This window comes from Sapajus apella, unplaced genomic scaffold (genome assembly GCF_009761245.1).
Source record: "Sapajus apella isolate SASKATOON/1434 unplaced genomic scaffold, GSC_monkey_1.0 scaffold130, whole genome shotgun sequence".
NCBI lineage: Eukaryota > Metazoa > Chordata > Mammalia > Primates > Cebidae > Sapajus > Sapajus apella.
The window spans coordinates 1,998,388-2,024,664 of NW_022437070.1; the positions used below are offsets into that span (position 1 = coordinate 1,998,388).

At 50.4% G+C, this 26,277-nt stretch overlaps 2 protein-coding genes across 4 annotated transcripts in view; one reads left to right on the forward strand and one right to left on the reverse strand.

Annotated features, from left to right (window-relative positions):
• Nucleotides 1-405: 405 nt before the first annotated feature.
• Nucleotides 406-10,261, reverse strand: FOXA3 (forkhead box A3). Its single transcript, XM_032262586.1, has 2 exons — nt 9,996-10,261; nt 406-2,123 (listed from the first exon to the last, which is right to left on the reverse strand). The coding sequence occupies exons 1-2, from the start codon at nt 10,062-10,064 to the stop codon at nt 1,137-1,139; spliced, it is 1,056 nt and encodes a 351-aa protein (XP_032118477.1). The 5' UTR covers nt 10,065-10,261; the 3' UTR covers nt 406-1,136.
• Nucleotides 10,262-11,212: 951 nt separating this feature from the next.
• The window catches only part of SYMPK (symplekin), a 45,934-nt gene continuing 30,869 nt past the window's right edge, over nt 11,213-26,277 (forward strand). The window contains exons 1-7 of one of the 3 annotated variants that reach the window (XM_032262588.1): nt 11,213-11,444; nt 18,851-18,973; nt 19,120-19,185; nt 21,109-21,162; nt 21,257-21,330; nt 23,798-23,924; nt 24,637-24,886. In XM_032262588.1, coding sequence (XP_032118479.1) covers nt 18,869-18,973; nt 19,120-19,185; nt 21,109-21,162; nt 21,257-21,330; nt 23,798-23,924; nt 24,637-24,886 — 676 coding nt within the window. In that variant the 5' untranslated portion in view covers nt 11,213-11,444; nt 18,851-18,868. Of the gene's footprint in view, nt 11,445-13,013; nt 13,141-18,850; nt 18,974-19,119; nt 19,186-21,108; nt 21,163-21,256; nt 21,331-23,797; nt 23,925-24,636; nt 24,887-26,277 lie in introns of those variants that run through there. The other 2 variants (XM_032262587.1, XM_032262589.1) reach the window with 2 other exon arrangements.

The following is a 26,277-nucleotide window of genomic DNA, read 5'->3' on the forward strand; positions in this document are numbered from 1 at the left end:
AAACTCTGACACGTGCACCATCTCCAGTGGCCGAATTGACACCTCATCTGTCCTTTTTCCTCCTCCCCAGTTTTGTCAAAGATTGCTGGGCACTTAGGCTTCCACAGCCTCAGAGGCAGAGGTCTGCGTGTGTGTCTGGGAGGTGGGGGTGGGGAGATGGCCTTGGTCACTGCAGCGCCACCTCCCCCTATGCTCTGGCCCCACTGCTGCGGGGGCTGCTATCTGTGAGCAAACTGTCCTTAGGGTCAGGGACAGCAAAGAGCCAAAGGTCAGGTCGATGCCTCCCCCAACTCCTCCCCCAGAGGCAGCCGGCTCTTGGGGGCAGGAAGCAGAAGGGACAGAGGAACAGAAATTCAGGTGTTCAAGCCCCACAGGGCCCACCAGCCAAGGAAAGGAGACATTCAGTAAGAGGCGGACATGGTACCTTTAATGATTAAACACAGCCAGTACCCCGCTTCCCGGGCAAGAATCAGACTTCAGTAGAAGTTCCCCATACCCTAACCAGCCTTTTCTGGTTTCTCCTGGACCAGAGTTGGGGGACAGGATGGGCTTCGGAGAAAACCAAGGAATATTCTCACCTCCATCCCCCACCCAACCCATGCCAAAGAGAATGGTGATGACATGGCCAACATGGAGCTGCAGCGGCCACCACGGTACGTGATGGCCCCTGACATCATCACCCACCCAGCATGACAGCTATCAGAGCACCCAATGGGCCAAAAAAGGTGTTACGTAGATGGTGGCCAACTTGGCCCCATTGTGCCAAGAAGTACACCAAAAAAGAAGTGGGCACAGCACCTAATGGGCCAACTATGGCACTGAAATGGTATCACTATCACACCCAAAGGGCCAACTAAGTTGGTGGCCATCAAACCATGCGGTGGATCAGCCAATAACACAAATCAACGTAGCAGTCCTCACAGTACCCAGGGGGCCTCCAAGATGTATTGACGGTGGTTATCACAGTACCCAGTGAATCCACACCATGCCGACTGAGATGGCAGTCATTACAGTAAGTAATAGACCAAGCCGAATGTTAACCAGCGGGGCAAGCGATGTGTCACCAGAAGCATCAGGTCCCAAGAGCTTCAAGGTGCGAGCTCCAGCGATACCCACCACCGTGTTCCCAACCCCTGCTAGGATGCATTAAGCAAAGAGCGGGAATAGAGGCTCTGGTAGTATACTCCAGGCTCCCCACCCTCAGCCCCATAGCCCCCAAACCCCACGTCCAGTTTGGGAGGCGCTGGTGTCTGTTCCGACATCAGGTTGTTGATGGAGAAAGGGTGGTTGAAGTTGTAGGGCGCGTCCAGCTTCAGCTCCCCTGGGAGCTCCAGGCCAGTGAAATAGGGTGTAGAAGAAGGGGGTGAGCCACAGTCCAGAGCCCCCACATCTTCCCCGCCCTGGGCCTCAGGCTCGGGGGCTGGAGGAGGGGGCTGGGGCGGGGAGGTGACCGTGGCAGTGGGGGTGGTGGTGGAGGCTGCAGACCCTGTCCCGTTCCTGGAGGTGGTGGCGGCTCCACTGCCCCCTTTCTTCACCTTCTCCTCCAGCTTGAAGCGCTTCTGGCGGCGCAGGTAGCAGCCGTTCTCAAACATGTTCCCTGAGCTGGGGTGCAGGGCCCAGTAGGAGCCCTTGCCAGGCTTGTCTGGGGAGCGCGCCACCTTGACGAAACAGTCGTTGAAAGACAGCGAGTGGCGGATGGAGTTCTGCCAGCGCTGCTGATTCTCCCGGTAGTAAGGGAAGAGGTCCATGATCCATTGGTAGATTTCACTTAGGGTCAGCATCTTCCCTGGCGCCTGCTGGATGGCCATGGTGATGAGCGAGATGTAGGAATACGGTGGCTTGGCGTGTGCCAGGGGCCGCCGGTACCCCTTCGGCATCTCCTTCCCGTGCACCAGCCCAGGACCGGGGGCCCCGTACCCTGAGCTGCTGCCGCCACCACTGCTGGTACCCAGGCCTGGGAAGGTGGGCCCCAGGGGTGCTGCGGGGGCTGGGGGGGCCAGGGGTCCGGAAGGCAGTGGGGAGGCAGGGAGGCCCCCAGGGGGATAGGGAGAGCTCAGAGGGTTCAGGGTCATGTAGGAGTTGAGAGGGGCCATGGTGGGCACCGGGGTCACCGGAGAGTAGACCTAGAGGGAAAGATGAAAGGGGTCAGTGGAGCTCCACTCTGCTGGTCAGCGAAGGATCCCAGGATCCACTGCCTGTCTGTCTGTCTGTCCGTCTTGCCTCCTCTACAAATCCCTTCCATCATTACCTCTCTCTGCAGAAATCTGTCTCTCAAGGTCTCTCCTCAGTCCCTGGATACACTCCCTGCCCTCCCCACCCTGTTTCCCACCCACCATGCTCCCATACACTCAAGATTATGCTTGAAGTGCTTCTCCAGGGTTTGAGACACCCAGGGGAGTCTCCGAAATCCTCTGAGGATGTCGGCAAAGTAAAAACTATTTTTTTTTTTTTTTTTTGAGACGGAGTTTCACTCATGCTACCCAGGCTGGAGTGCAATGGCACAATCTCGGCTCACCGCAACCTCCGCCTCCTGGGTTCAGGCAATTCTTCTGCCTCAGCCTCCTGAGTAGCTGGGATTACAGGCACGCGCCACCATGCCCAGCTAATGTTTTGTATTTTTAGTAGAGACGGGGTTTCACCATGTTGACCAGGATGGTCTTGATTTCTTGACCTTGTGATCCACCCGCCTCGGCCTCCCAAAGTGCTGGGATTACAGGCTTGAGCCACCACGCCCGGCCTGTAAAAACTATTTTCAAAATAATGCTTTTCTCGTTTGTTTGTTTGAGGTGGAGTCTTGCTCTATTGACCAGGCTGGAGTGCAGTGGTGTGATCTTGGCTCACTGCAACCTCTGCCTCCCAGATTCAACCGATTCTCCTGTCTCAGCCTCCTGAGTAGCTGGGATTACAGGCGTCCACTACCATGCCCAGCTATTTTTTTTTTTTTTTTTTTTGTATTTTTAGTACAGACGGGATTTCCCCATGTTGGCCAGGCTGGTCTTGAACTCCTGACCTCGTGATCTTCCCACCTTGGCCTCCCAAAGTGCTGGGATTACAAGCATGAGCCACCATGCCCGGCAATGCTAAGTTATTACTAGCCCTTTCCACTCCCTTTCTCATGAAGCGTACAGTGGAGTTTTCCAGAGGGTGTTCATATTCCAACAGAGAGAATGCAAAAGCAGCTAGGAGAATCCAGCTGTCTTCCACTGGGCCAGACTTGATTTGCAAAAATGGAAAACAGTGCCACTCTTTTGACTAAATTTTTTGAAATATATATATATATATATATATATATATATATTTTAATTTTATTTTTTTGAGACGGAGTCTCGCTCTGTCGCCAGGCTGGAGTGCAATCGTGTGATCTCGGCTAACTGCAACCTCCGCCTCCTGGGTTCAAGAGAGTCTCCTGCCTCAGTCTCCCAAGTAGCTGGGACTACAAGTGTGTGCCACCACACCCAGCTAATTTTTGTATTTTTAGTAAAGATGGGGTTTCACCATGTTGGCCAGGATGGTCTCAATCTCTTGACCTCGTGATCCACCCGCCTTGGCCTCCCATAGGCATGAGCCACCGTGCCCAGCCAGAATATAGTTCTTTTAATAAAAATGCTTTTACGCTAACAAATGATTGCTATTTTTAAATGAACTAATACAAGTTTTTAACATTTCTCAGTGTTAGTTTTAAATATGGAAAATGTAGATTGACATAACCCACATTGACAGAAACTGGGCTCCTCAGTAATTTTTTTTTTTTTTTTTTTTTTTTTCCAGGGTTTCCCTCTGTCACTCAGGCTGGAGTACAGTGGTGCAATCACAGCTCACTGTAGTCTCAAACTCTGGGGCTCAAGTGATCCTCCTGCCTCAACCACCCAAGTAGCTGGGACTACAGGCATGCACCACCACACCCAGATTATTTATTTATTTAGAGACAGAGTCTCGCTCTGTTGTCGGGGCTGGAGTACGGTGGCACAGCCTTGGCTCACTGCAACCTCCACCTTCCGAGTTCAAGCTATTCTCATGCCTCAGCCTACCAAGTAGCTGGAATCAGAGGCACGCACCCCACACCCTGCTAATTTTTTGTATTTTTAGTAGCGACGGGGATTCACCATGTTGCCCAGGCTGTTCTCAACTCCTGGCCTCAGGTAATCCTGCCTTGGCCTCCCAGTGGAATCTCAGCACTTTGGGAGGCTGAGGAGGGTGCATTACTTGAGGTCAGGAGTTTGAGACCAGTCTGGCAACACGGCGAAACCCTGTCTCTACCAAAATACAAAAATCAGCCAGGCATCATGGCACATGCTTGTAATCCCAGCTACTCAGGAGGCTAAGGCAGGAGCATCGCTTGAGCCAAGGAGTTGAAGGCTGCAGTGAGCTGAGATCACACCATTGTACTCCAGCCTAGAAAGCAGAGCAAGACTCCATCTCACAAAAATAAAAAATAAAAACAGGCCGGGCGCGGTGGCTCACGCCTGTAATCCCAGCACTTTGGGAGGCCGAGGCGGGTGGATCACGAGGTCAAGAGATCGAGACCATCCTGGTCAACATGGTGAAACCTCGTCTCTACTAAAAATACAAAAAATTAGCTGGGCATGGTGGCGCGTGCCTGTAATCCCAGCGACTCAGGAGGCTGAGGCAGGAGAATTGCCTGAACGCAGGAGGCGGAGGTTGCGGTGAGCCGAGATCGCACCATTGCACTCCAGCCTGGGTAACAAGAGCGAAACTCCGTCTCAAAAATAAATAAATAAATAAATAAATAATAAAAACAAAAATAGGGACTCTGAGACCAAAAAATTTAAGAATTTCTGGTTTATTAGGTAAATCAGCAGCTCTCAAGTTTAGGAATTATAAATAGTGATTATAACTCTATAATAATCTAACATATATGTGTAACTCTTTTCAATCTTTTAGCTTATACAATTACTGTATTTAGGCTGGACACAGTGGCTCACACCTGTAATCCCAGCACTTTGGGAGCCCTAGGCAGGCAGATCACTTGAGGTCAGGAGTTCAAGACCAGCCTGGCCAACTTGGGGAAACCCTGTCTGTACCAAAAATACAAAAAATAGCTGGGCATGGTGGCAGGTGCCTGTAGTTCCAGCTACTCAGGAGGCTGAGGCAGGAGAATCTCTTGAACCCAGAGGTGGAGGTTGTGGTGAGTCAAGACTGTACCACTGCACTCCAGCCTGGGTGACAGAGCGCAACTCCATCTCAAAAAAATAAAAATACAAATAAAAAATTACTGTATTTACAAATAGAAGTGTTTGAATATCAGAAATCGCATTTCAACCTAATAATATTATTTATCTATTTACTATATATCTTCAAATCTAAGACTTCTCTGGAAGCTGCAGCATTACTTTATATATTAATACAAATGGGAAAAACACTCAGTTGAAATCACTGGACACCATTGACTGTAAAATGTATCCAATTTCTGGAAATGTTTAAATAGTGGAAAAAGGTGCACCTTAGCTCAATGGAACATGGTAGATATTGCAATGCCTCTCTAAGTAACCCTCTGCATATTCTTTCATTCATTCAAGCAATATTTATCAGTTGGTGGCTCCGTGCCAGGCGCTGCTCCAAGCACTTCCTTTAATTTTGACAACCATACTATGGGAGGAGGTGTTATGATGATGCCCATTTTACAGCTGAACTAGCTGAGAGGCCCAGAGAGGTCATCGGGTCACACAGCAAGAGTGGGGGCAGAACTGGGATTCTGCAGTCTGGCTCCAGACCTGTTGTGGGTCACGCTGTAAAAGCAGTGACTAGGACAGACAGAGATGCCTGCCCTCATGGTAGCATCTAGCAGGAACACAACAGTGAACAGAAGATGCCGGAATAAGGCATGTTGGAGGGTTTTTTCTTTGTATCTACCTACCCCCTCTCCACCACTGTCTCCCACCCTCTCTCCCCCATCCTCCATCTGGAACTTTCCCCGCTGGCTTCTCTGAGGTCTGGGGTCTCATGGCACCGCGTGGGTGGGTGGGGGGGTTCTGCTATATATAGCACTGGCTACAGCCACCCAATGTGAGTTAACCAGATACCGCCTCGTCTCCTGCCACCTCTGTCATCCAAGCTAGAATCCAGTATGTGACCCCCCGCTCACTGCAACCTCCGCCTCCCAGGTTCAAGCGATTCTCCTGCCTTGGCCTCCGGAGTAGCTGGGATTACAGGCATGAGCCACAACACCTGGCTAATTTTTGTATTTTTAGTAAAGACAAGGTTTTGCCATGTTGGTCAGGCTAGTCTCGAACTCCTGACCTCATGTGATCCACCTGCCTCTGCCTCCCGAAGTGCTGGGATTACAGGCATGAACCACCATGCCTGGCCCTCCCACTGTACACTTCTGCAGGTCACAAGGTCCAGAGAGAAATGAGTCTTGCCAGGGTGGCTTAGGGAATCAGGGAGAGGGGTCAACCAACTCAACCCTAAGTCTCAGTTCCAGTGGAAAAATCTGCTCTTTTCTCTTCATGTCTCTCCATGGAGCTCTTTCACCATATCTCTTTGAATCTCTGTTGGCTATTTTTGCCTTTGTGTTACCTGTCTTAGTACCATTACCCATCTTCCCCTCTCCCATCTTCCTCCCCACCCCCCATTGCCTCCCCTTCCATCTCCTCCCTCCCCAGTCCTCTCCCATCTCTCTTTCCCCTTGATCCTGTCTCTGTCTCCAGCCTTCCACCTCTTTCTCCCTTCTTTGGCACTCTCTCACTTCCCCACTCTACCCTACTCCACTCCCACCTCCTCCCACTCCCACCTCTCCCTCCTGCAGTCCACCTTCCCGAGATGGAGTGTCACTCTGTTGCCCAGGCTAGAGTGCAGAGGCTCGATTTCAGCTCACTGCAACCTCTGCCTCACGGATTCAAGCGATTCTCCTTTCTCAGCCTCCCCAGTAACTCGGATTACAGGCACGAGCCACCACGCCCAGCTAATTTTTAAATTTTTAGTGGAGATGGAGTTTCACCATGTTGGCCAGGCTGGTCTTGATCTCCTGACTGCAAGTGACTCACCCTCCTCAGCCTCCCGAAGCGCTGTGATGACAGTCATGAGCCCCCGAGCCACCATCTTCTTATCTATCTACCTATCTTTCTCTTTCGCGCCCTCCCTCCCTCCCTTCATCAAATTTATTCCCCTTCACCCCAAGTCTCACAGTGAAACTGCAGCCACAGTTACTCCTTTCCCCGACTCAGGCTCTCCCCCTGGTTGGTGGCTTCGGGCCCCTCCCCAGAATAAGAAAAGAGATGAGGTGAGGTGAAGGATTCAGGGGGATCCACAGAGTTTCCAAATCCCCCTATACACCCACCCCCTTTTTGCCAACCCAGTCAGGCTCTCTGGTATTGCAGAGTAAGGCAGATAGGGACCCCAGGCCCCTCCTTTCTGGCTCCCACCCACCCGGAAGTCCTCCTTGAGGTCTGACCTCAAGCACTGCACCTGCCCTAATCCACCCTAGGCTTTCCCACACCTTGGGGTGGGATGAACCCCTGGTGTCCGGGTCTGAGCCGGATCTCCCCTGCCAGGGCGGGGCTGAGATTGGGGGGAAGCCCTCAGGGGACTTGCACCCCCACACCAGGAGACTGGAATTTCTCCTCTTTCATTTCCTTATTGTCTCTGTAGAAGGGTGTGACGGAGCAGAGGAAGGCAGAGTGAAGCCAGAAGCCAAGTTTCTAGTCCCAGACCCAACCCAGGACCCCAGCCTTCTGCGTGTGGGGCTTCCGAGTTTCCGCCTCAAAAACGGGGGAGCAGCTGGATCAGCTAATCTGCAAGAACCTGAGGCCAACAGGGATATCCTGAGATGGTAACTGTCCAAGTTCCCTGCAGACAGCAAGTTCCCTGAGTGTTAATGTCACCCCAGCCGGAGGTTGCTATGGGCAAGAAGTCATCTGGGGACCCTCTCAGCTCTCAGTTGCTGGCTGAGTGTAGATATTTATCTCCCCATTGTTCTGACCCAAGGGGAAGAGGTGGCCTCACTTGATAGGAAGGTCAGGGAGAGCCTCAGACAGTAACCCCCAACCATTTCCATTCCTGCACATATTGACTATTCCAAAATATGCCCTGAAATGCTTATTACCTGCAGACTGTCCCTCTATTACCATTATTATTATTTTTGAGATAGGGTCTCATTCTGTCACCCAGGCTAGAGTGCCACGGTATGATCACAGCTCCCAGCAGCCTTGACCTCCTGGCCTCAAGCCATCCTCCCACCTCAGCCTCCCAAGTAGCTTAGACTATAGGCATGGCTGGCTAATTTTAAAAAAACTTTTTTTTTTTTTTGTAAAGACGGGGTATCCCTATGTTGCCCAGGTCATCCCCGAACTCCTGGGCTCAAGTGATCCTCCCACTTTGACCTCCCAAGGTGCTGGGATTACAAGTGTGAGCCATCGTGCCAGCTATCCTTCAATTTCTGACACAATTTCCATACAACTTGTCCCCTAAACTTGGATCTATTCAGACTGTGCCCCAAATATCAACTCCTCCTGCCTAGACCCCCATCATTTACTTAAGATGTGCCCCCAAAACACCTGTAGTTGGTTTGTACAATTGGTCTGTAGTTGGTTCCTTTAAATTGGGTCCCCAGACTTTGAGTTCTTCAGAGGTCCAGGTGGGATCACTCCCCATGACCTGGAAGCCTCCACAGGGAAGGTCTCTGCCTTCCACATCTCTCAGCTGATACCTCCAGCCACCCTGACTCCACCTCTCAGCACTCCCAGTCCCTTCTCCAGTTGGCCCTGCCCCACCCCCCCGTGCACCTCACACCTCCCCAAACCCAGGACTGGCCCCTCCCGGGCACCATGCCAAGCCCTGAAGGTCTGGGGATCCAGGAATCCCACCCTACAGTTTCAAGCCCCAGACCCAAGACTCAGGCACGCTGGGGCCCCCGCAGCCACCAGATCTTGACTCCTTGAAGAACCCAGCCATTCCTGTCGCACACCCCACTTCAAGCTCACAGTCCCCTTCCAGGTTAGGAGTCCAAGTGTCCAGACCCCCATCATTCTCAGACAGAGACCCCAACCCCCCACCCCAACAACCTCACAACGTTGATTATAGAGTGAGTTAGCTAAGGTGTCGGAGTCCTTGCAGCAAGAGGGATGTGAGTCAGACTCAGAGAAGGACTTTCTGTCTGCTAGGGTGAGGGAATTAGGACATGCCCCCACCCCCTACTCCAGGGAAGCCTTTCTGAGGTGCGACTGGATGGGAACTTTAGCAATAGTTGGAGGTTGCTGGATGGCAAGGAGCAGGGGAAGGTGCATAATCTAAAACTCTCCAGCTTCCGACTTGGGGAGTCCCTGCTGAGGGTCAGGGGTAGGGTCGGGGCTGGGGCTGGGGGATGGAGATCGGCCCCTCTCCTGCCAATGCGGACGGCCACATCTTCGGCTCCCAGATGCCCAAGTCTAAGCCACCTGTTATTTCAGACTCCCGAAACGAAGCTTCATCTCTGAGCACCCCATCTCTTACCCCTGAACACCAACCCCTATTTCTGACCCTACCTTACATCGCCAGCTGATCCTCACCCCCAAACCCCGTTCTTTAACACTGTATGCTGGCCCTGAGTTCCCACCTCACTCTTCCCTTAATGGTGACTCCTCCTCCATCTTTTAGTCTTTCTTTCCCTCCAACTTTGAACCTCACATCCTGAATCCCCCCACCCTGTCCCCTACTCTGGAACTCTGATTCCTATCTTTGGTTGGTTCATTTAAATCTCTGGCTTTTGGGGGCCCCCAACACCCGGCTCCCACGTTTAAGGTGTGACCCGACCCTTGGCTAAATGTTCCTGACTTCCATTTTTAAGCCCCGGCGGCGGCGAGGCTGCCCTAACAGCGCTCCCATCCATGCCTCGTCCTGGGTCCCTGACTCCCACACCTGGTCTCCGCGCCCCCAGTTCCCCGGCTGCCCAACTAGACGCCTTTGCGCCCATTTGAACCCACACCCAGTCCCTGCTCCATGTGAGCCCGCAGCCCGATACCTGCCCCCCACTTCCCGCTCCGCCATCCCCGAGGACACACCTCGCCCGCCTCCGGGTAGTAGCTCCACTCGGCCAGGTCATGGGCCTCCATCTTCACCGAGCCCAGCATCCCCCGGGCTTGCGCCCCCACCCGCCCCCGCTCCGGCCCCGGGGGAACGGAGCGCTCTGGATCTCTCCGCGGGCACGGCCAGAGCTCCCACCAGCGTCCGCCCGTCCGACCGCCCGGGGTACAGCTGTCCCGAGCGCCGCGGGAGGTGGCCACGCTTTATAGCTGGGACACCCCCGCCCTCGCCCGCCCCGGGCTCCCCTCCCGCCTCCCCAAGGGCGGCGCTCTTGGACTGGGGCGCCCCCTGCGGGACTGCCAGGGGACAGACCTCAGGCGCCGGGGACCGCAGCCCCGGGACGCGACAGCTGGGGGTGATTCAGGAGTGAGGGAGCTGCCGGTGGAGACGTTGCAGATATCAAGGGACCCGAGGGCAGAACTCTGGCGCCTTTCTACCGCAGGGGGTTTCATCATCTCAACAGGAGAGGACGAGGAGCCAGAGCCATGCATGAACACCGCGGAAGAAAGGGGAATCAGGGCGCTAGGGCCTCTATGCGACTATAAAGACCCGTAAGAGAAATCACATCCCCATTGGACAGACAGGAAGACTGACGCTTCCGACGGCTAGAAATGCTTCTACTTGGCCGGGCGCGGTGGCTCACGCCTGAAATTCCAGCACTTTGGGAGGCCAAGGCGGGTGGGCGGTTCACTTTAGGTCAGGAGTTCAAGACCAGCCTGGCTAGGAAGGTGAAACCCCATCTCTACTAAAAATACAAAAACTAGCTAGGCATGGTGGTGCATGGCTGTAATCCAAGCTACTCGGGAGGCTGAGGCAGGAGAATCGTTTGAGCCCTGGAAGCGGAGGTTGCAGTGGGCGGAGATCGCATCACTGCACTCCAGCCTCGGCGACAGAGCAAGACTCCGTCTCAAAAAAAGAAATTAAAGGAAATGCTTCAGACTGTTGAAAGGGTCAAGAACAAAGGTGGAGGTAATCGGGGCCTCTGCGCAGACCCCACTAGGGCAACAGACCACCTTCCTTCCAAGACCAGGAGCTTCGCTGCCCAGACTCCCCATTCTGCGATATCAGCCAGCCGTCCAGGCACTCAGCACCACTGAGAACTTCATTTCCCAGAATGCTCTACCACCCTTTCCGTCCTGTGTCTCCCAAGTGACTACATTTCCCAGAAGATGTAGCGACCCAGGGCCGAAAATGAAGGGGCCGCTTGCCGTAGCATGGAGGCGGGTAGAAGACGGCTTGCACGGTGCGAGGCATGGGTGGGGTCGAGCTGGGGTCTGGACTCCATTTCCCGGCGGCCCTGCGTGTGTGGCGCGTGCGCACCGTACCCTGCGACGAACGGAAGATGGCGGCGGCGGTGTTTAGGAAGAGGCGCTGCTGAGGGGGCGCGAGGGGGACGGAGGCCGGAGCCGCGGTGAGCGGGAGGCGGCGTAAGGGCCCGGGGACGAAGGGAGGAGGCACCTAAAGAAAAAGGGGCGCGGGCGGGGATGGCGCCGCTGTAGGGAGAAGGGAACAGTGGTGTTCGCGACCCGTGTTTCTTTCCCTGCTCAGGACCCTTCCTTGGCTCTCTAGTGCCCTCGGGGCAAAGTTCCAACGTGGCCTCCTGGCGCGTTCGCCCCGCACACCTCGCCGGCGTCGACTCGGCCTCTTTGCTTCTTCCCCACCTCTCACAGCCGCCCTGGCCTTTCGGTTCCTTAAACTTGCTATGCGCTTTCCCGCTTCGGAGATTTTGCGTAGGCTGTCCCTTCTGCCCGCAACATCCTTTTACCCATTCTGTCTGGCTAACTCCCATTCATCCTTCGGGTCTCGGCACCAACGTCACTTCCTCTGCGAAGCCCTCATTCCCTGCTCTCCATCCCGAAATCCTCCTGTTAAATGCTCCTTTCAGTCCCTTTTCCTCATGTCACGTGTGGTCTAATTTGTTATCCGACTCTTATCTGTGTGCTGTTTTATGATGTCTGTGACCGTGTGTTCCATTAGAGTAGGGACTGGGTTTGTCTCTGTCGCCACTGTGATCCCAGCACAGCACCAATCACGCTGGAGGTGCTAATGCTCCTTGAATGAATGAAAGATACTCCTAGGGCCAGTCTGGGGAAACAGGGCAGCTCTCTGATTCTCAGGTGGCAGTGGGGCAGGGTACTACTCTTCTCCGAGTACACCGAGAGGGAAAGGGAAACAGTTCATCGTAGTAAAAGGCTACACCCATCCCAAGTGTTCTTAAATAAGACTGGGTGAAAGAAACTATAATACATCCACATAAAAAAATACCATGCAACTCTAGAAAGGAATGAGGTAGATGAAAATCTATACACTGATATAGTGGCCTCCAACTTATATTAAGGTATTAAGAGAAAACAAGTGAAGTGAAGGTTAGTGTTTGTTGTATGTTTTGTTTTGTTTGTTTGTTTTTGAGGCAGGGTCTCACTCTATCGCCCAGGCTGGCACGATGTGAGCTCACTGCAACCTCCGCCTCCCTGATTCAATTGCGTCTCCCGCCTCAGCCTCCCGAATAGCTGGGATTGCCAATGTGTGCCACCACACTCGGTAATTTTGGTATTTTTAGTAGAGACAGGGTTTCACTGTGTTGGCCAGACTGGTCTTGAACTCCTGACCTCAAGTGATCTGCCCACCTTGGCCTCCCAAAGTGCTGGGATTACAGGCCTGAGCCACCAAGCCTGGCTTATATATGTTCTTTCTACAAAAGAAAGGGAAATATGTATATATGGGGTTTTTTCTTTTCTTTTTCCTTTTTTTGCATAAAATCCAGCTCCTGCAGGAGAATTTTGTATAAGTGTGTTTAAAAAAAGAAAAACTGAAAGCATAAACCAAAAAGTAGAAGAAGAACGAAACGCTAAAATATTTTGGTAGATCTGGATGTATTATCATGAAAAAAAGTGGAAATGTTTATTATGGGGTTTTGTGTTTTTGTTTTGTTTTTTTGAGGCAGAGTCTCACTCTGTCTCCCAGGTTGGAGTGCAGTGGTGCTGGGATTACAGGCATGAGCCACTGTGCCTGGCCGGTTTATTGAGTATGCTGGTTGTCAGGTGGCCGTGATCCTTGGCTTACATAAACAGACCTGGGGGTGAAAAACAATTCCTTTCACATAAACAGTACTACAGCATAGTGGTAAGGAAGATATTCATCCAAGCTGCTGGCTCTACCTCTTACAAGCTGTGTGCCTTTGATCATGTCACTTTACCTCCTTAGCCTTCAATTTCCTCATCTGTAAAAGTGAAGATTAAAAATAATAACTTCCGGCCGGGCGCGGTGGCTCACGCCTGTAATCCCAGCACTTTGGGAGGCCGAGGCGGGTGGATCACGAGGTCAAGAGATCGAGACCATCCTGGTCAACATGGTGAAACCCTGTCTCTACTAAAAATACAAAACATTAGCTGGGCATGGTGGCGCGTGCCTGTAATCCCAGCTACTCAGGAGGCTGAGGCAGGAGAATTGCCTGAACCCAGGAGGCGGAGGCTGCGGTGAGCCGAGATCGCGCCATTGCACTCCAGCCTGGGTAATAAGAGGGAAACTCCGACTCAAAAATAAAATAAAATAAAATAAAAATAATAACTTCCAGGGCCAGGCACAGTGGCTCACGCCTATAATCCCAGCACTTTGGGAGGCCAAGGCAGGTGGATCACCTGAGGTGGGGAGTTTGAGACCAGCCTGACCAACATGGAAAAACCCCGTCTCTACTAAAAATACAAAATTAGCTGGGCGTGGTGGCTCACACCTTTAATCCTAGCAATTTGGTAGGCCAAGGCGGATGGATCACAAGGTCAAGAGATTGAGACCATCCTGGCCAACATGGTGAAACCCCATCTCTACTAAAAATACAAAAATTATCTGGGCATGATGGCATGCACCTATAATCCCAGCTACTCAGGAGGCTTAGGCAAGAGAATCGCTTGAACCCAGGAGGCGGAGGTTGCAGTGAGCCTAGATCATGCCACTGTGACAGAATGAGACTCTGTCTCAAAAAAAAAAAGATACAAAATTATCTGAGTGTGGTGGCGCATGCATGTGATCCCAACTACTTGGATCACATGCCTGTGATCCCAATTACATGGTGGTGCATGCCTGTGATCCCAGGAGTATCGCTTGAATCTGGGAGGCAGAGGTTGCAGTGAGCTGAGATCACACCATTGCATTCCAGCCTGGGCAACAAGAGCAAAACTCCATCTCAAAGTGATAATAATGATAATAATAACTCCCAGCCTGGGCAACATGGTGAAACCCTTCTCTATAGGAAGTACGAAAATTACCTGGGCATTCACCTGCAGTCTTAGCTACTTGGGAAACTGAAAGCAGGAGGGTCGCCTGAGCCTGGGAAGCAGAGATTATGGTAAGCCAAGATTGTGCCACTGCACTCCAGCCTGGGCAATGGAGTGAGACAGATCTGTCTCAAAAAAAAAAAAAACCCCAAAAACGAAAACCTAACTCATGTATGTTAATTCTCATATACATATTAACTCATTTAAACCTTGGTGTCTGGAGTTTAAATGAGTTAATACGTATATTAGAATTGTGCTTAGCACATCTTAAGTGTTCTGTTAATCTATATATGTGTGTATGTGTGTGTATATATATATATATTTTTTTTTTTTTTGAGACAGAGTTTCCCTCTTATCACCCAGGCTGGAGTGCAATGGTGTGACCTCAGCTCCATCTCCCGAGTTCAAGTGATTCTCCTGCCTCAGCCTCCCAAGTAGCTAGGATTACAGGCATGCATCACCATGCCCAACTCATTTTTTTGTAATTTTAGTAGAGATGGGGTTTTACCATGTTGACCAGGCTGGTCTCAAACTCCTGGCCTCAAGTGATCCGCTTACCTTGACCTCCCAAAGTTCTGGGATTACAGGATTGAGCACGACACCATGCCTTTTTTTTTTTTTTAAAAAAGACTTTATCGGGCCGGACGCGGTGGCTCAAGCCTGTAATCCCAGCACTTTGGGAGGCCGAGGCGGGTGGATCACGAGGTCAAGAGATCGAGACCATCCTGGTCAACATGGTGAAACCCCGTCTCTACCAAAAATACAAAAAATTAGCTGGGCATGGTGGCGTGTGCCTGTAATCCCAGCTACTCAGGAGGCTGAGGCAGGAGAATTGCCTGAACCCAGGATGCAGAGGTTGCGGTGAGCCGAGATTGCGCCATTGCACTCCAGCCTGGGTAACAAGAGTGAAACTCCGTCTCAAAAAAAAAAAAAAAAGACTTTATCAAGTGCAGTAGTGAGAAAAGGGGAAAGAGCACAAGTATAGCTATTAATTTTCAAGGATTCAAGAGTGAAAGGGCAGGAATACTGAGCCCAGTAATTGGGGAAGCCCTTTGGTGGGAATGTTGATTCATTCAGCAGATGTTTATTGAGCACCTACTAGATGCTAAGCACTTTTCCATGCTGGGAATATAAAGAGTAAAGAAAGTCACTGTTCTAGGCTGGAAACAATGGCTGAGACCCGTAATCCCAAGCACTTTGGGAGGCCAAGGATGGTGGATTGCTGGAGTGCAGGAGTTCAAGACCAGCGTGGGCAATATGGCGAAACCCCTTCTCTACCAAAAAATGATTTTAAATAAATAGATCAATCACCGTCCTTGTGGAGTTTATAAATATGTAGTGTGTGATGATGATAAATGCCGTGGAGAGAAATAAAGCAACACAGGGATCAAGACGGAGTTGAAATTTGAAATACGGTTATCAGGGAAGGTCTTACTGCAGAGACATGTGATTGGAGACTTCTGAAGGAAATGAGGTGCCGGGTGTGGTGGCTCACGCTTGTAATCCAAGCACTTTGGAGGCCAAGGCGGGCGGATCACCTGAGGTCAGGAGTTCAAGACCAGCCTGACCAACATGGTGAAACCCCATCTTTAAAAAGCAAAAAAAAAGAAATGAAGGAAATGAGGAGGGAAGGAATTGTACTGTTATCTGGGAGGAGGAGTATTCCAGGCAGAAGGAAGACAGCCCCAAAGTCTTCAAGGAAGGGGCATGTTTGGAATGTTCACGGGATGGCAAGTAGGCCAGAGTAGGTGGAGCAGAGAGCTGGGGGGAAGTGAGGAGAGGCAGGCAGAGGAAGGAGAGGCCAGATGCCATAAGTTATTGTAGGCCTTGGTGGGGACACTGTCCCTGACTCTGAGCAAGATAGTGACAGGCAGCAGGGAAACTAGGGAGGAGGCTGTTGGCTCTCATTCAGCAGACACCTACCATGTGATACTACTGTAAATAGCTATTTTCAAAAAATGTATCATTTTCAGCTGAGCACATGGCTCATGCCTGTAATCTCAGCACTTTGGGAGATTGAGGAAAGTAGATCACCTGAGGTCAGGAGTTTGAGACCAGCCTGGCCAACATAGCGAAACCCCATCTCTACTAAAAATACAAAAAATTAGCCAAGCATGGTGGTGGGTGCCTGTAATCCCAGCTACTTGGGAGACTAAGGCAGGAGAATTACTTAAACCCGGGAGGCGGAGGTAACAGTGAGCCAAGATCGCACCATTTTACTCCAGCCTGAGTGACAGAGTAAGACTCTGTCTCAAAAAAAAAAAAAAAAACCATATATATGTTTTCTTTTAAAATCATTTTCACCCTCCTCAGATTTTTTGGGTTTTTTTGTTTGTTTGTTTTGTTTTTGAGACAGAGTTTTCTTCTGTCGCCCAAGCTGGAATGCAGTGGCGCCGCCTCGGCTCACTGCAACCCCTGCCACCGGGGTTCAAGCAATTCTCCTGCCTCAGTCTCCCAAGTAGCTGGAATTGCAGACATGAGCCACCACACCCAGCCTTACCCATTTCTTTTTTTACCCTATTTCCTTTCTCTGCTGCTTTTTGGTTTATCCTTTTGAATTTTTTTTTTAACATACGTATATTATTTTTTTCCCTTTCTCTTTTTTTTTTGAGACAAGGTTTTACTGTGTTGCCTAGGTTGGAGTGCAATAGCCCCAATCTTAGCTCACTACAGCCTCTGCCTCCTGGGATCAAGTGATCCTCCTGCCTTTGCCTTCCTGAGTAGCTGGGACTACCAGGTGCGCCACCACGCCCAGCTGGTTTTTGTATTTTCTTCAGATACTGGGTTAGACCATGTTGCCCAGGCTGCTCTCCAACTCCTAGGCTCAAGCAGTCTGCACACCTCAGCCTCCCAAAGTGCTGGGAATTACAGGCATGAGCACCTGCACCTGGCCCCATTTTTCTTTTTTTTGTAAGACACAAACATATAGTCAACACTGTCTTCTGCTTTGATTGTTTTCACTTCATATATGCACTCTCTATCAGTGTCTAGAGATTTTTCTCATTCTTTTGTTTTTTTCCTCGTTTCTTGTTACAGTTCCATAGTATTTTTTCACTTATTTATATATAAATATATATGTGTATTTTTTCACTTCTTTTCACAAGTGTTGAAGTCCCATAGTCTTTTCTTATGTATAGCAGTGTTTTTCAGCCAGTCTTTCTATTTGAGAACCCTTGGGTAGTGCCCGGCGCGGTGGCTCACGCCTGTAATCGTAGCACTTTCGGAGGCTGAGGTGGGTGGATCACCTGAGGTCAGGAGTTCAAGACCAGCCTGGCCATAATGGTGAAACCCCATCTTTAAATAAAAAAGAGAGTACTTGGGTTGCTTCTAGGCTTTATTATCAATAGTTCTGTAATTAGTATATCCTGCTGTGTTAATCATTTCATAGTTTTGCCAGTGTGACAATGATAGATGCCTAAAAGCCCCCTTCCTTCCTTTTAAAAACAGCTTCATAGTATTCTAGAGAGCGGCTGAAACATCATTTATTGAAGCAGGCCTTTTCTGATGTATTGAGTGCCTGCTGTGTGCTGGACTTTGACTGGTATTCCTCAGAGCTGTCTTTTTTGAAAGTTTGCTCTGAGCCAGGCACTGTGGTTCACGCCTGTAATCCCAGCACTTTGGGAGGCCAAAGCAGGTGGAAGTTCGAGGTCAGGAGTTCGAGACCAGCCTGGCCAACGTGGTGAAATACCGTCTCTACTGAAAATACAAAAATTAGCTGGGCATGGTGGCACGCACCTGTAATCCCAGTTACTCGGGAGGCTGAGGTAGGAGAATCACCTGAACCGGGGAGGTGGAGGTTGCATTGAGCCACGATTGCTCCACTGCACTCCAGCCTGGGTGACAGAAAAAAAATTTTGTCTCGCCGGGCGCGGTGGCTCAAGCCTGTAATCCCAGCACTTTGGGAGGCCGAGGCGGGTGGATCACGAGGTCAAGAGATCGAGACCATCCTGGTCAACATGGTGAAACCCCGTCTCCACTAAAAATACAAAAAATTAGCTGGGCATGGTGGCACGTGCCTGTAATCCCAGCTACTCAGGAGGCTGAGGCAGGAGAATTGCCTGAACCCAGGAGGCGGAGGTTGCGGGGGGCCCGAAACGCCCCCATGAACCCCCACCCGGGTAAAAAAGAGAAAAACTCCCTCACCTCAAAAAAAAAAAAAAAAAAAAAAATTTTGTCTCAAAAAAAGAAAGTTTGCTCTGGTGCCTCAAGCACATCCCAGATGAAGAGACGGGAAGCATGGAGACCGCGAGGTGACTTGCACTTTAATGTGCCCGTGATTCAGCAGATGTTTGTGGTTGGCCCACTCTGTGTAAAGCACTAGAGGTGAGGCTTAGACTTCTGCCTCTGCCTTGGGAGATACCAGTCTCCCCCAAATTATAACCCCCATGCACACATCCATAAGCCAGAGACAGACCCTGGAGGGGAGAGAGGCTTCAGAAGGCCTGACTGGGGACTTACAGGTTGGGAAGGGGGCTTGAGCCCTTTTTGTAAGTGTTCGGGTGACAATCCAGCCCAGCCTGTCTGCTGGTCCCCTGAGCTTGACTCATCCTCTTCTTTCCCAGGGACGACCTGTCGACAGCATGGCAAGCAGCAGTGGGGACAGCGTCACCCGCCGGAGCGTGGCATCACAGTTTTTTACTCAAGAGGAGGGGCCGGGCATTGATGGCATGACCACCTCAGAGAGGGTGAGCATGGGCGGGGCTTGGAGTGAGGCAGCACAGCGTCTGGCTTTGGACAGTCCCACATTTAGGTGGTACAGCCCTGGGAGTGTTGACAGGGCTGGACTGGGCTGGACTGGACTGGCGCCATCCCCTGCCCCCCCCCCTTCTAGGTGGTGGATCTTCTGAACCAGGCAGCGCTGATTACCAATGACTCAAAGATCACAGTGCTTAAACAGGTGAGGGCTTGGGGGCATCCTGGGCCGAGCAGGACAAAGGGAGGAGGCTGGGAACCTGCGAAAGAAGACACTGGCAGTAACACTGGTGTCCACATTTACACTCTCAGTGTGTGCCAGCCACGGTGCTCAGTGCTGTGCCGGCCTGTGTTCCTCTAGTTCTCATGAAGGCTCCGTAAGGCAGGGTCGTTTCATGCCTGTTTTAGACAGAAAGAAGCAGACTCTGGGGCTTCAATCATTAGCCCAAGGTCACTCTGCTAGGAGCTGGCTGAACTAGTACTTGAATCCTGGATTCCAGCTCCAGATTCTATACTCTTCATCATTGCCTTTCTTCTCTACCAATGTCCAGTCAGTCTGGTGGGGCAGACATGCCTGTCACCAGACAATGATGACCCAGCGTGGGGAGAGCTGGGATGGAGAAGGAAGCCCAGGGGAGCTGTGGGAGCCCAGAGGGAGCTCCTGATGCAGCCTCGGGATGGGGAGTCAGGGAGGACTTTTGCCCTGGAGGACAAAGGATAAAGGAGAGAAGTGTACCAAGTGAGAGAGGCAGAGCATCTCTTTTTGGAGACAGTCTGGCTCTGTCACCCAGGCTGGAATGTGGTGGCATGATCCCGGCTTACTGTAACTTCTGCCTCCTTCAGGTAATTCTCCTGCCTCAGCTTCCTGAGTAGCTGGGATTACAGGCGTGTGCCACCATGGCTGGCTAATTTTTTTTTTTTTGAGACAGAGTCTCAGTTTGTTGCCCAGGCTGGAGTACAGTGGCGTGGTCTCCACTCACTGCAGCCTCCACCTCCCAGGCTCCAGCGATTCCTCCTGCCTCAGCCTCCCAAGTAGCTGGGACTACAGGGCTTGCCACCACACCCGGCTAATTTTTTGTATTTTTAGTAGAGATGGGATTTTACTGTGTTAGCCAGGATGGTCTCGATCTCCTGACTTCATGATCCACCCGCCTCGGCCTCCCAAAGTGCTGGGATTACAGTTGCGAGTCACCGCCTCTGGCCTAATTTTTGTATTTTTAGTAGAGACGGGTTTCACCATGTTGGCCAGGCTGGTCTTGAACTCCTGACCTCAATTGATCCACCTGTCTCAGCCTCCCAGAGCGCTGAGATTACAGGTACAAACCACTGCATCCAGCCAAGAGAGGTAGAGCATGTCAAGCAGAGGGTACAGAAGTGTGTGCAAAGGTAGAAGAAAATATGGGGCGCTTGGGCTGTGCATGGTTCAGAGCAGGAGCCAGTTAGAGTTCACAGCCTGGCAGGGTTAGCGTGCCTGTGTGAGGACCCCAGTTCTGCTCCTTCATCTGCCTATGGCCTTGGGGAGTAGCCCCGCCTCCACGGTGGAGTGGATGCGCATGGTGCCTACCCCATGGGTGATCACGAGGCCGTTTAGCAACAGTAGCTTGAATTGTAGCAGCCAAGTCCGGTCCCAGCACCTTGCTTATAGGAGGATCTCCACGGGAAAGTTTTATTCCAAGGAGCCTGACAGGCACAAGGGCTTCAGGAAACGGGTTCTCACTGTGAAGATGTTTGCTGACTCATGCAGTGTGAAGTAGGGAATAGAAGCAGGAGAGTGGGGAGAACTGATGGACAGGTGAAAGGAGGCAAACCTCAGGAAGGGCTGAGCCCCGGGGCGTTTCCCTGTTTCCTTCAGCCCTTCCTGTGTCATGCCCTCACTGTCTACTGTCTACCAGGACCTGTGCCTTGTAGGATCTCATAGCCTTCTAACATCCCTGTAAGTTGATGTTTAAAAGTCTCGTTTTATAGAAGAGCAAACTGAGGTTCAGAGACCGTGCTCAGGGCTTGGCACCCTTGGTAGGGAGCAGCAGAGCCAGGCATTGAAATGAGTGTATCTGCTGTCTTCCCCTAGACTCTATTGGCCCCTGGTTTTATATGGGTATTCCTCCTCCCATCCCCCATCTCCTTCCAGGTCCAGGAACTGATCATCAACAAAGACCCCACACTACTGGATAACTTTCTGGACGTGAGTGACTGTTAGAAAAGAAAGGGGTATAGTATAGGGGGAAGGGGATGGATTCTGGTGTAGCCCTGATCCGCCTCGTCTCTGACATTGGCAGGAGATCATCGCATTCCAAGCAGACAAGTCAATTGAAGTGCGAAAATTTGTCATCGGCTTCATCGAGGAGGCATGGTATGGGACGAGGCAGGGAGCCCCGGGAGCATTCTTACTGGAGGCAGCCTTCAGCTCCTGGCCTGACCTAGAGACCACCACTGAGAGTCCTGCCCTCCTCTTCCCAGACCCTTTCTCTGTCTAATGCACACTGATTCCCCAGCAGATACTTAAGATTGAAACCCTAGGGTCATCTGTGATTTCTCTACTTCTTCCACACTTCATATCTACATCATCACTAAGGACTGTGGGCTCTGCTTTGAGAATATATGCAGCATCTGACCATCTGTCAATCACTTCCTGTGCCACTACGCAGGTCCAAGCCCCCTTCCCTCCTGCCTGATGACTTCAGTGGGCTCTCTCTGGCTCCCTTGCTTCTCTTTTCTTTTTAGTTAAATTGAAACTCATATAACAAAATGAGCTATTTTGTCATCTTTTTTTCTTTTATCTTTTCTTTTTTTTTTTTTTTTTTTTTGAGACTGAGTCTTGCTCTGTCATCCAGGCTGGAGTGTAGTGGCACAATCTCGGCTCATTGCAACATCCACCTCCCAGGCCAAGAGACTTTTGTGCCTCAGCCTCCTAAGTAGCTGGGATTATAGGTGCATGCCACCATGCCCTGTGCTGTGTTAGGTCCTTTCCTGTGTTATCCCACGTAGTCTTTCCGGCAGCCTTGACGGATGCTGTGGATATCCTCTTTTTACAGAAGGGGAGACAGGCGCAGAATGGTCAAGGCGCTTGCTCCAGCTGGCTCCCTTGCTCCTTGGTCCATTAAACATTGACTGATGCTCTATGGCTGGGAAGAAGTAGAATAGCTGCTATGTATTAAATATTTGTGCTTGTAAGGCACTGCACTCAATGCTTGAGTAGCTTCGTTATTCAGTCCTCAGCGTAATACTGTGGATCGGTTGTTTGACCCTTTAACTGAAGAGAAAACGGGCTCAGAGAGGTGAAGTGAATTTTCTTAAGGTCATACAGCCAGAATGTGGCAAGGCTGGGATTTTATTTATTTTTTATTTTTTCGAGATGGAGTCTCACTCTGTCGCCCAGAGTGCGGTGGCACAATCTTGGCTCATTGCAACGTCCACCTCCCAGGCTAAGAGATTTTTGTGCCTCGGCCCCTGGAGTAGCTGGGATTACAGGCACCTGACACCACAGTCAGCTCATTTTGTTTGTTGTTGTTGTTTTAAGATAGAGTTTCACTCTTGTTGCCCAGGCTGGAGTGCAATGGCACGATTTTGGCCCACTGCCATCTCCACTTCCCAGGTTCAAGCAATTCTCCTGCCTGAACCTCCCAAGTAGCTGGGATTACAGGCACCCGCCATCACGCCCTGCTAATTTTGTATTTTTAGTAGAGATGGGTGTTTCACCATGTTGGCCGGGATGGTCTCAAACTCCTGACTCAGGTGATCCGCCTGCCTTGGGCTCCCAGAGTGCTGGGATTACAGGCATGTGCCACCATGCCCAGCCAAGGCTGGGATTTTAACTCATGTCTGCAGTGGATGCCAGAGCCCAAATATCCTGTGTCCCCATTTACTGGCAGAATTTGTGGTAAATTTTCTAAATTTGTAAGAAGTCTGTTCAGCAAATATATACCATGTGGCTGCTATTCTTTCAGGCATTTGTGTTAGGCTGTAGTACAGCAGTGAGAAAAACGTATTATTCCTGCCTTCACGTAGCTGACAGCTAAGTTTCATATTTTTTGACTGATTTAATTTTTTGGATTATAATGTATGCTCTGAATTCTGTGCTGAGCTCTTATTTATTCATTGAACAGACATTTATTGGAGGCCCTTCATTTTTTTCAATGAAAATGACCCTGCTGGGGTTGTTGCTAAGCTAGGAAAGGGTCCCCACTTTTTGAGCCCTCAGACTGAGGCAAGCAGAACTAGTAATTACATTAAACAAAGTGCTTTCAAGTAATGATGGCTGGTATTTGCTGAATGCTTTCTGTATGTCAGGTGCTCGTCTAAGCACTTTATATGTATTGTTGCAATTTTCCCCAAAAATTGCATAAACAATTGAGATAGATATTATTCTAAATGAGGTGAAGTCAATTGTCCAAATTCACACAGTTGTCTGGCCCTACTGTCTCTTTTTTTTTTTTTTTTCTCTTTTTTTTTTTTTTTTTTAAGACGGGGTTTCACCATGTTGGTCAGGCTGCTCTTGAACTCCTGACCTCAGGTGATCCGCCCGCCTTGGCCTCCAAAGTGCTTGGATTACAGGTGTGAGCCACCACGCCCGGCCTACTGTCCCTTATGTGAACAGCAGGCCCCTGAGAGAGCAAAGGAGTTGGGGTTGCAGGACCACTCTAGATCGAAGATTCAGGGGCGGCTCATTCTGGAGGCGCCAAACACCGTTCCCAGCTTCTAGATGTGTAATTCCAGTCCTCTGAGACAGGCCCCTGATTTGCCTTTCCTCCTGAACCTCAGGCTCCTCTCACCTGTCGTAAGACCACTTTGACCTCGCCCCTTTTTTCTTCATCCCTCAGTAAGCGAGACATTGAGTTACTGCTGAAACTCATTGCAAACCTCAACATGCTCTTGAGGGACGAGAATGTGAATGTGGTAAAGAAGGCCATCCTTACCATGACCCAGCTCTACAAGGTGGCCCTGCAGGTGAGAGCCCCCTCCCCACCCAGGGCCATCCTGCCTGATAGGTCTCATTGACAAACGGATATGTTGGGGTTCAAAACCAGCATCCGATCAGACTCTGAGCAAGATGTGCTGTTGATCTGTGGGAACAGACAACATGGAGAGCTAATGTCACTTGGGTCAGGAATTTGCACTTAAATATCATTCCTTCCATTGATCCAGCCATTTATTCACTCAACACACATTCCCTGAACATGTCCTCTGTGCTCAGCCCTGGGCTAGGTGATGCTGGAGACATAGCAGTGACAAAGACAGCTTATTGCCTTCACAGTGCTCATAACCCAAGGAGGGAGGCAGACCTTAATTAGTGAATCACATAAATGTTGATTATGGACTGTGAGCAGAAGCAAACACTGTGGTGTGATGTACATTAGCATTAATAAAATGAATGAATTTGTTTTATCACCACCATCTTGTAAACTCAGCATCGTTACTCCTTTACCTTAAGACTTGAGCCTTTATCACTCTGAGTGGTCTCTGTCTGCATCCCCATGTGGGCAGGAAAAGGCCTGGCCACTACTGCGTCCTGTCTCCAGCATCACTCAGCACTGGGCTAGGGCAGAGCTGGAACTCAGGAACTGCTCTCCATGGTTCTCTGGGTATTGATAGAGGGTGTTGGTGATTGATGCATTGTCTTCACCATTGTCTCTTCTATTCCTTCCTGGCCTGCTGGCAGTGGATGGTGAAGTCACGGGTCATTAGCGAGCTACAGGAGGCCTGCTGGGACATGGTATCTGCCATGGCGGGGGACATCATCCTACTGTTGGACTCTGACAATGATGGCATCCGCACCCACGCCATCAAATTTGTGGAGGGCCTCATTGTCACCCTGTCACCCCGCATGGCTGACTCAGAGATACCCCGACGCCAGGAGCATGATATCAGCCTGGACCGCATCCCTCGTGACCACCCCTACATCCAGTACAGTGAGTGCTGCCTTCAGCTGGTGCCCTTGACAGCCCTGCACCAGCTTCCTCTCCTTCACTGCCTTCCCTCTCCCCCTTATCTTTCTTGGTTTTACGTTTCTGAAACAGTGTGTGCAGAAGTAAAGAGCTCTAATACCAGGTTCAGATCTGAACTGCACTGATTACTCATCATGAACTTGGGCAAGTTACTTGTCTCTGTGCTTCATTTTCTTTTTTGTAAACTGGAGACAATAACACAGTATCACTTTCACAGGTTTGTAGTGAAGTTTTATGAGTGTGAGCTAATCAATGCTAGCTAGTTTTGTGGTTTTTCTTAATGATAAATTATAGAAGTAGTACATAGGCCAGGTGTGGTGGCTCACGCATGTAGTCGTAGCATTTTGAGAGGCCAAGGCAGGCCGATCATTTGAGGTCAGGAGTTGGAGACCAGCATGGCCAACATCGTGAAACCCCTTCTCTACTAAATGTACAAAAATTAGCCAGGCATGGTGGCAGGCACCTGTAATCCCAGCTACTTGGGAGGCTGAGGCACGAGAATCGCTTGAACCAGGGTTGCAGTGAGCCGAGATTGTGCCAGTGTACTCCAGCCTGGGTGACAGAACAAGCCTCTGTCTCAAAAAATAATAATAATAGTACTATATATACACTCAGTGTCAAGCAATATGGGTTAGTATAGAGGAATAATACCCTTTCCCTCAGTCCTGCTTCCCAGAGATAAACACTGTTAAGAATATTGTATTTCCTTCCAGATCTTTCCCGTGCAAGTGTAGATATTTGTATGTGTATATGCATAGTGTCTGCATTTGTTTGCTTTTCTGTTTGCAAAAACAAGGCCATGTTTGTATTTTCATCTGGGAGACATTAGAGTATAGTAGCTTGTGTCTGAATCTCAGCTCCACTATTGGACATGTAGCCTATTGTCTCTGAGCCTGATTCCTCATTGGTAAATTGGGGATTGTTATTATGGCATCTAATTTAGGATGTAAGTATGAGCATTTGGTGAATTAATATGGCTGGAATAGTAAACATTCCATAAATATTAGCTATTCTTAATGTATTATTTGACAGCCTTTATTTTTTATTTTTATTTTTATTTTTTTTTTGGGACGGAGTTTCGCTCTTGTTACCCAGGCTGGAGTGCAATGGCGCAATCTCAGCTCACTGCAACCTCCGCCTCCTGGGTTCAGGCAATTCTCCTGCCTCAGCCTCCTGAGTAGCTGGGATTACAGGCACGCGCCACCATGCCCAGCTAATGTTTTGTATTTTTAGTAGAGACGGGGTTTCACCGTGTTGACCAGGATGGTTTCGATCTCTTGACCTCGTGATCCACCCGCCTCGGCCTCCCAAAGTGCTGGGATTACAGGCTTGAGCCACCGCGCCCGGCCCTTGAC

Excerpts from the sequence above, each read along its gene's own strand:
- FOXA3 (XM_032262586.1), bottom strand. The coding sequence starts at position 10,064 with ATGCTGGGCTCGGTGAAGATGGAGGCCCATGACCTGGCCGAGTGGAGC. Across the intron at positions 2,124-9,995 it reads ACTACCCGGAGGCGGGCGAG|GTCTACTCTCCGGTGACCCC; the intron begins GTGTGTCCTCGG and ends CTTTCCCTCTAG.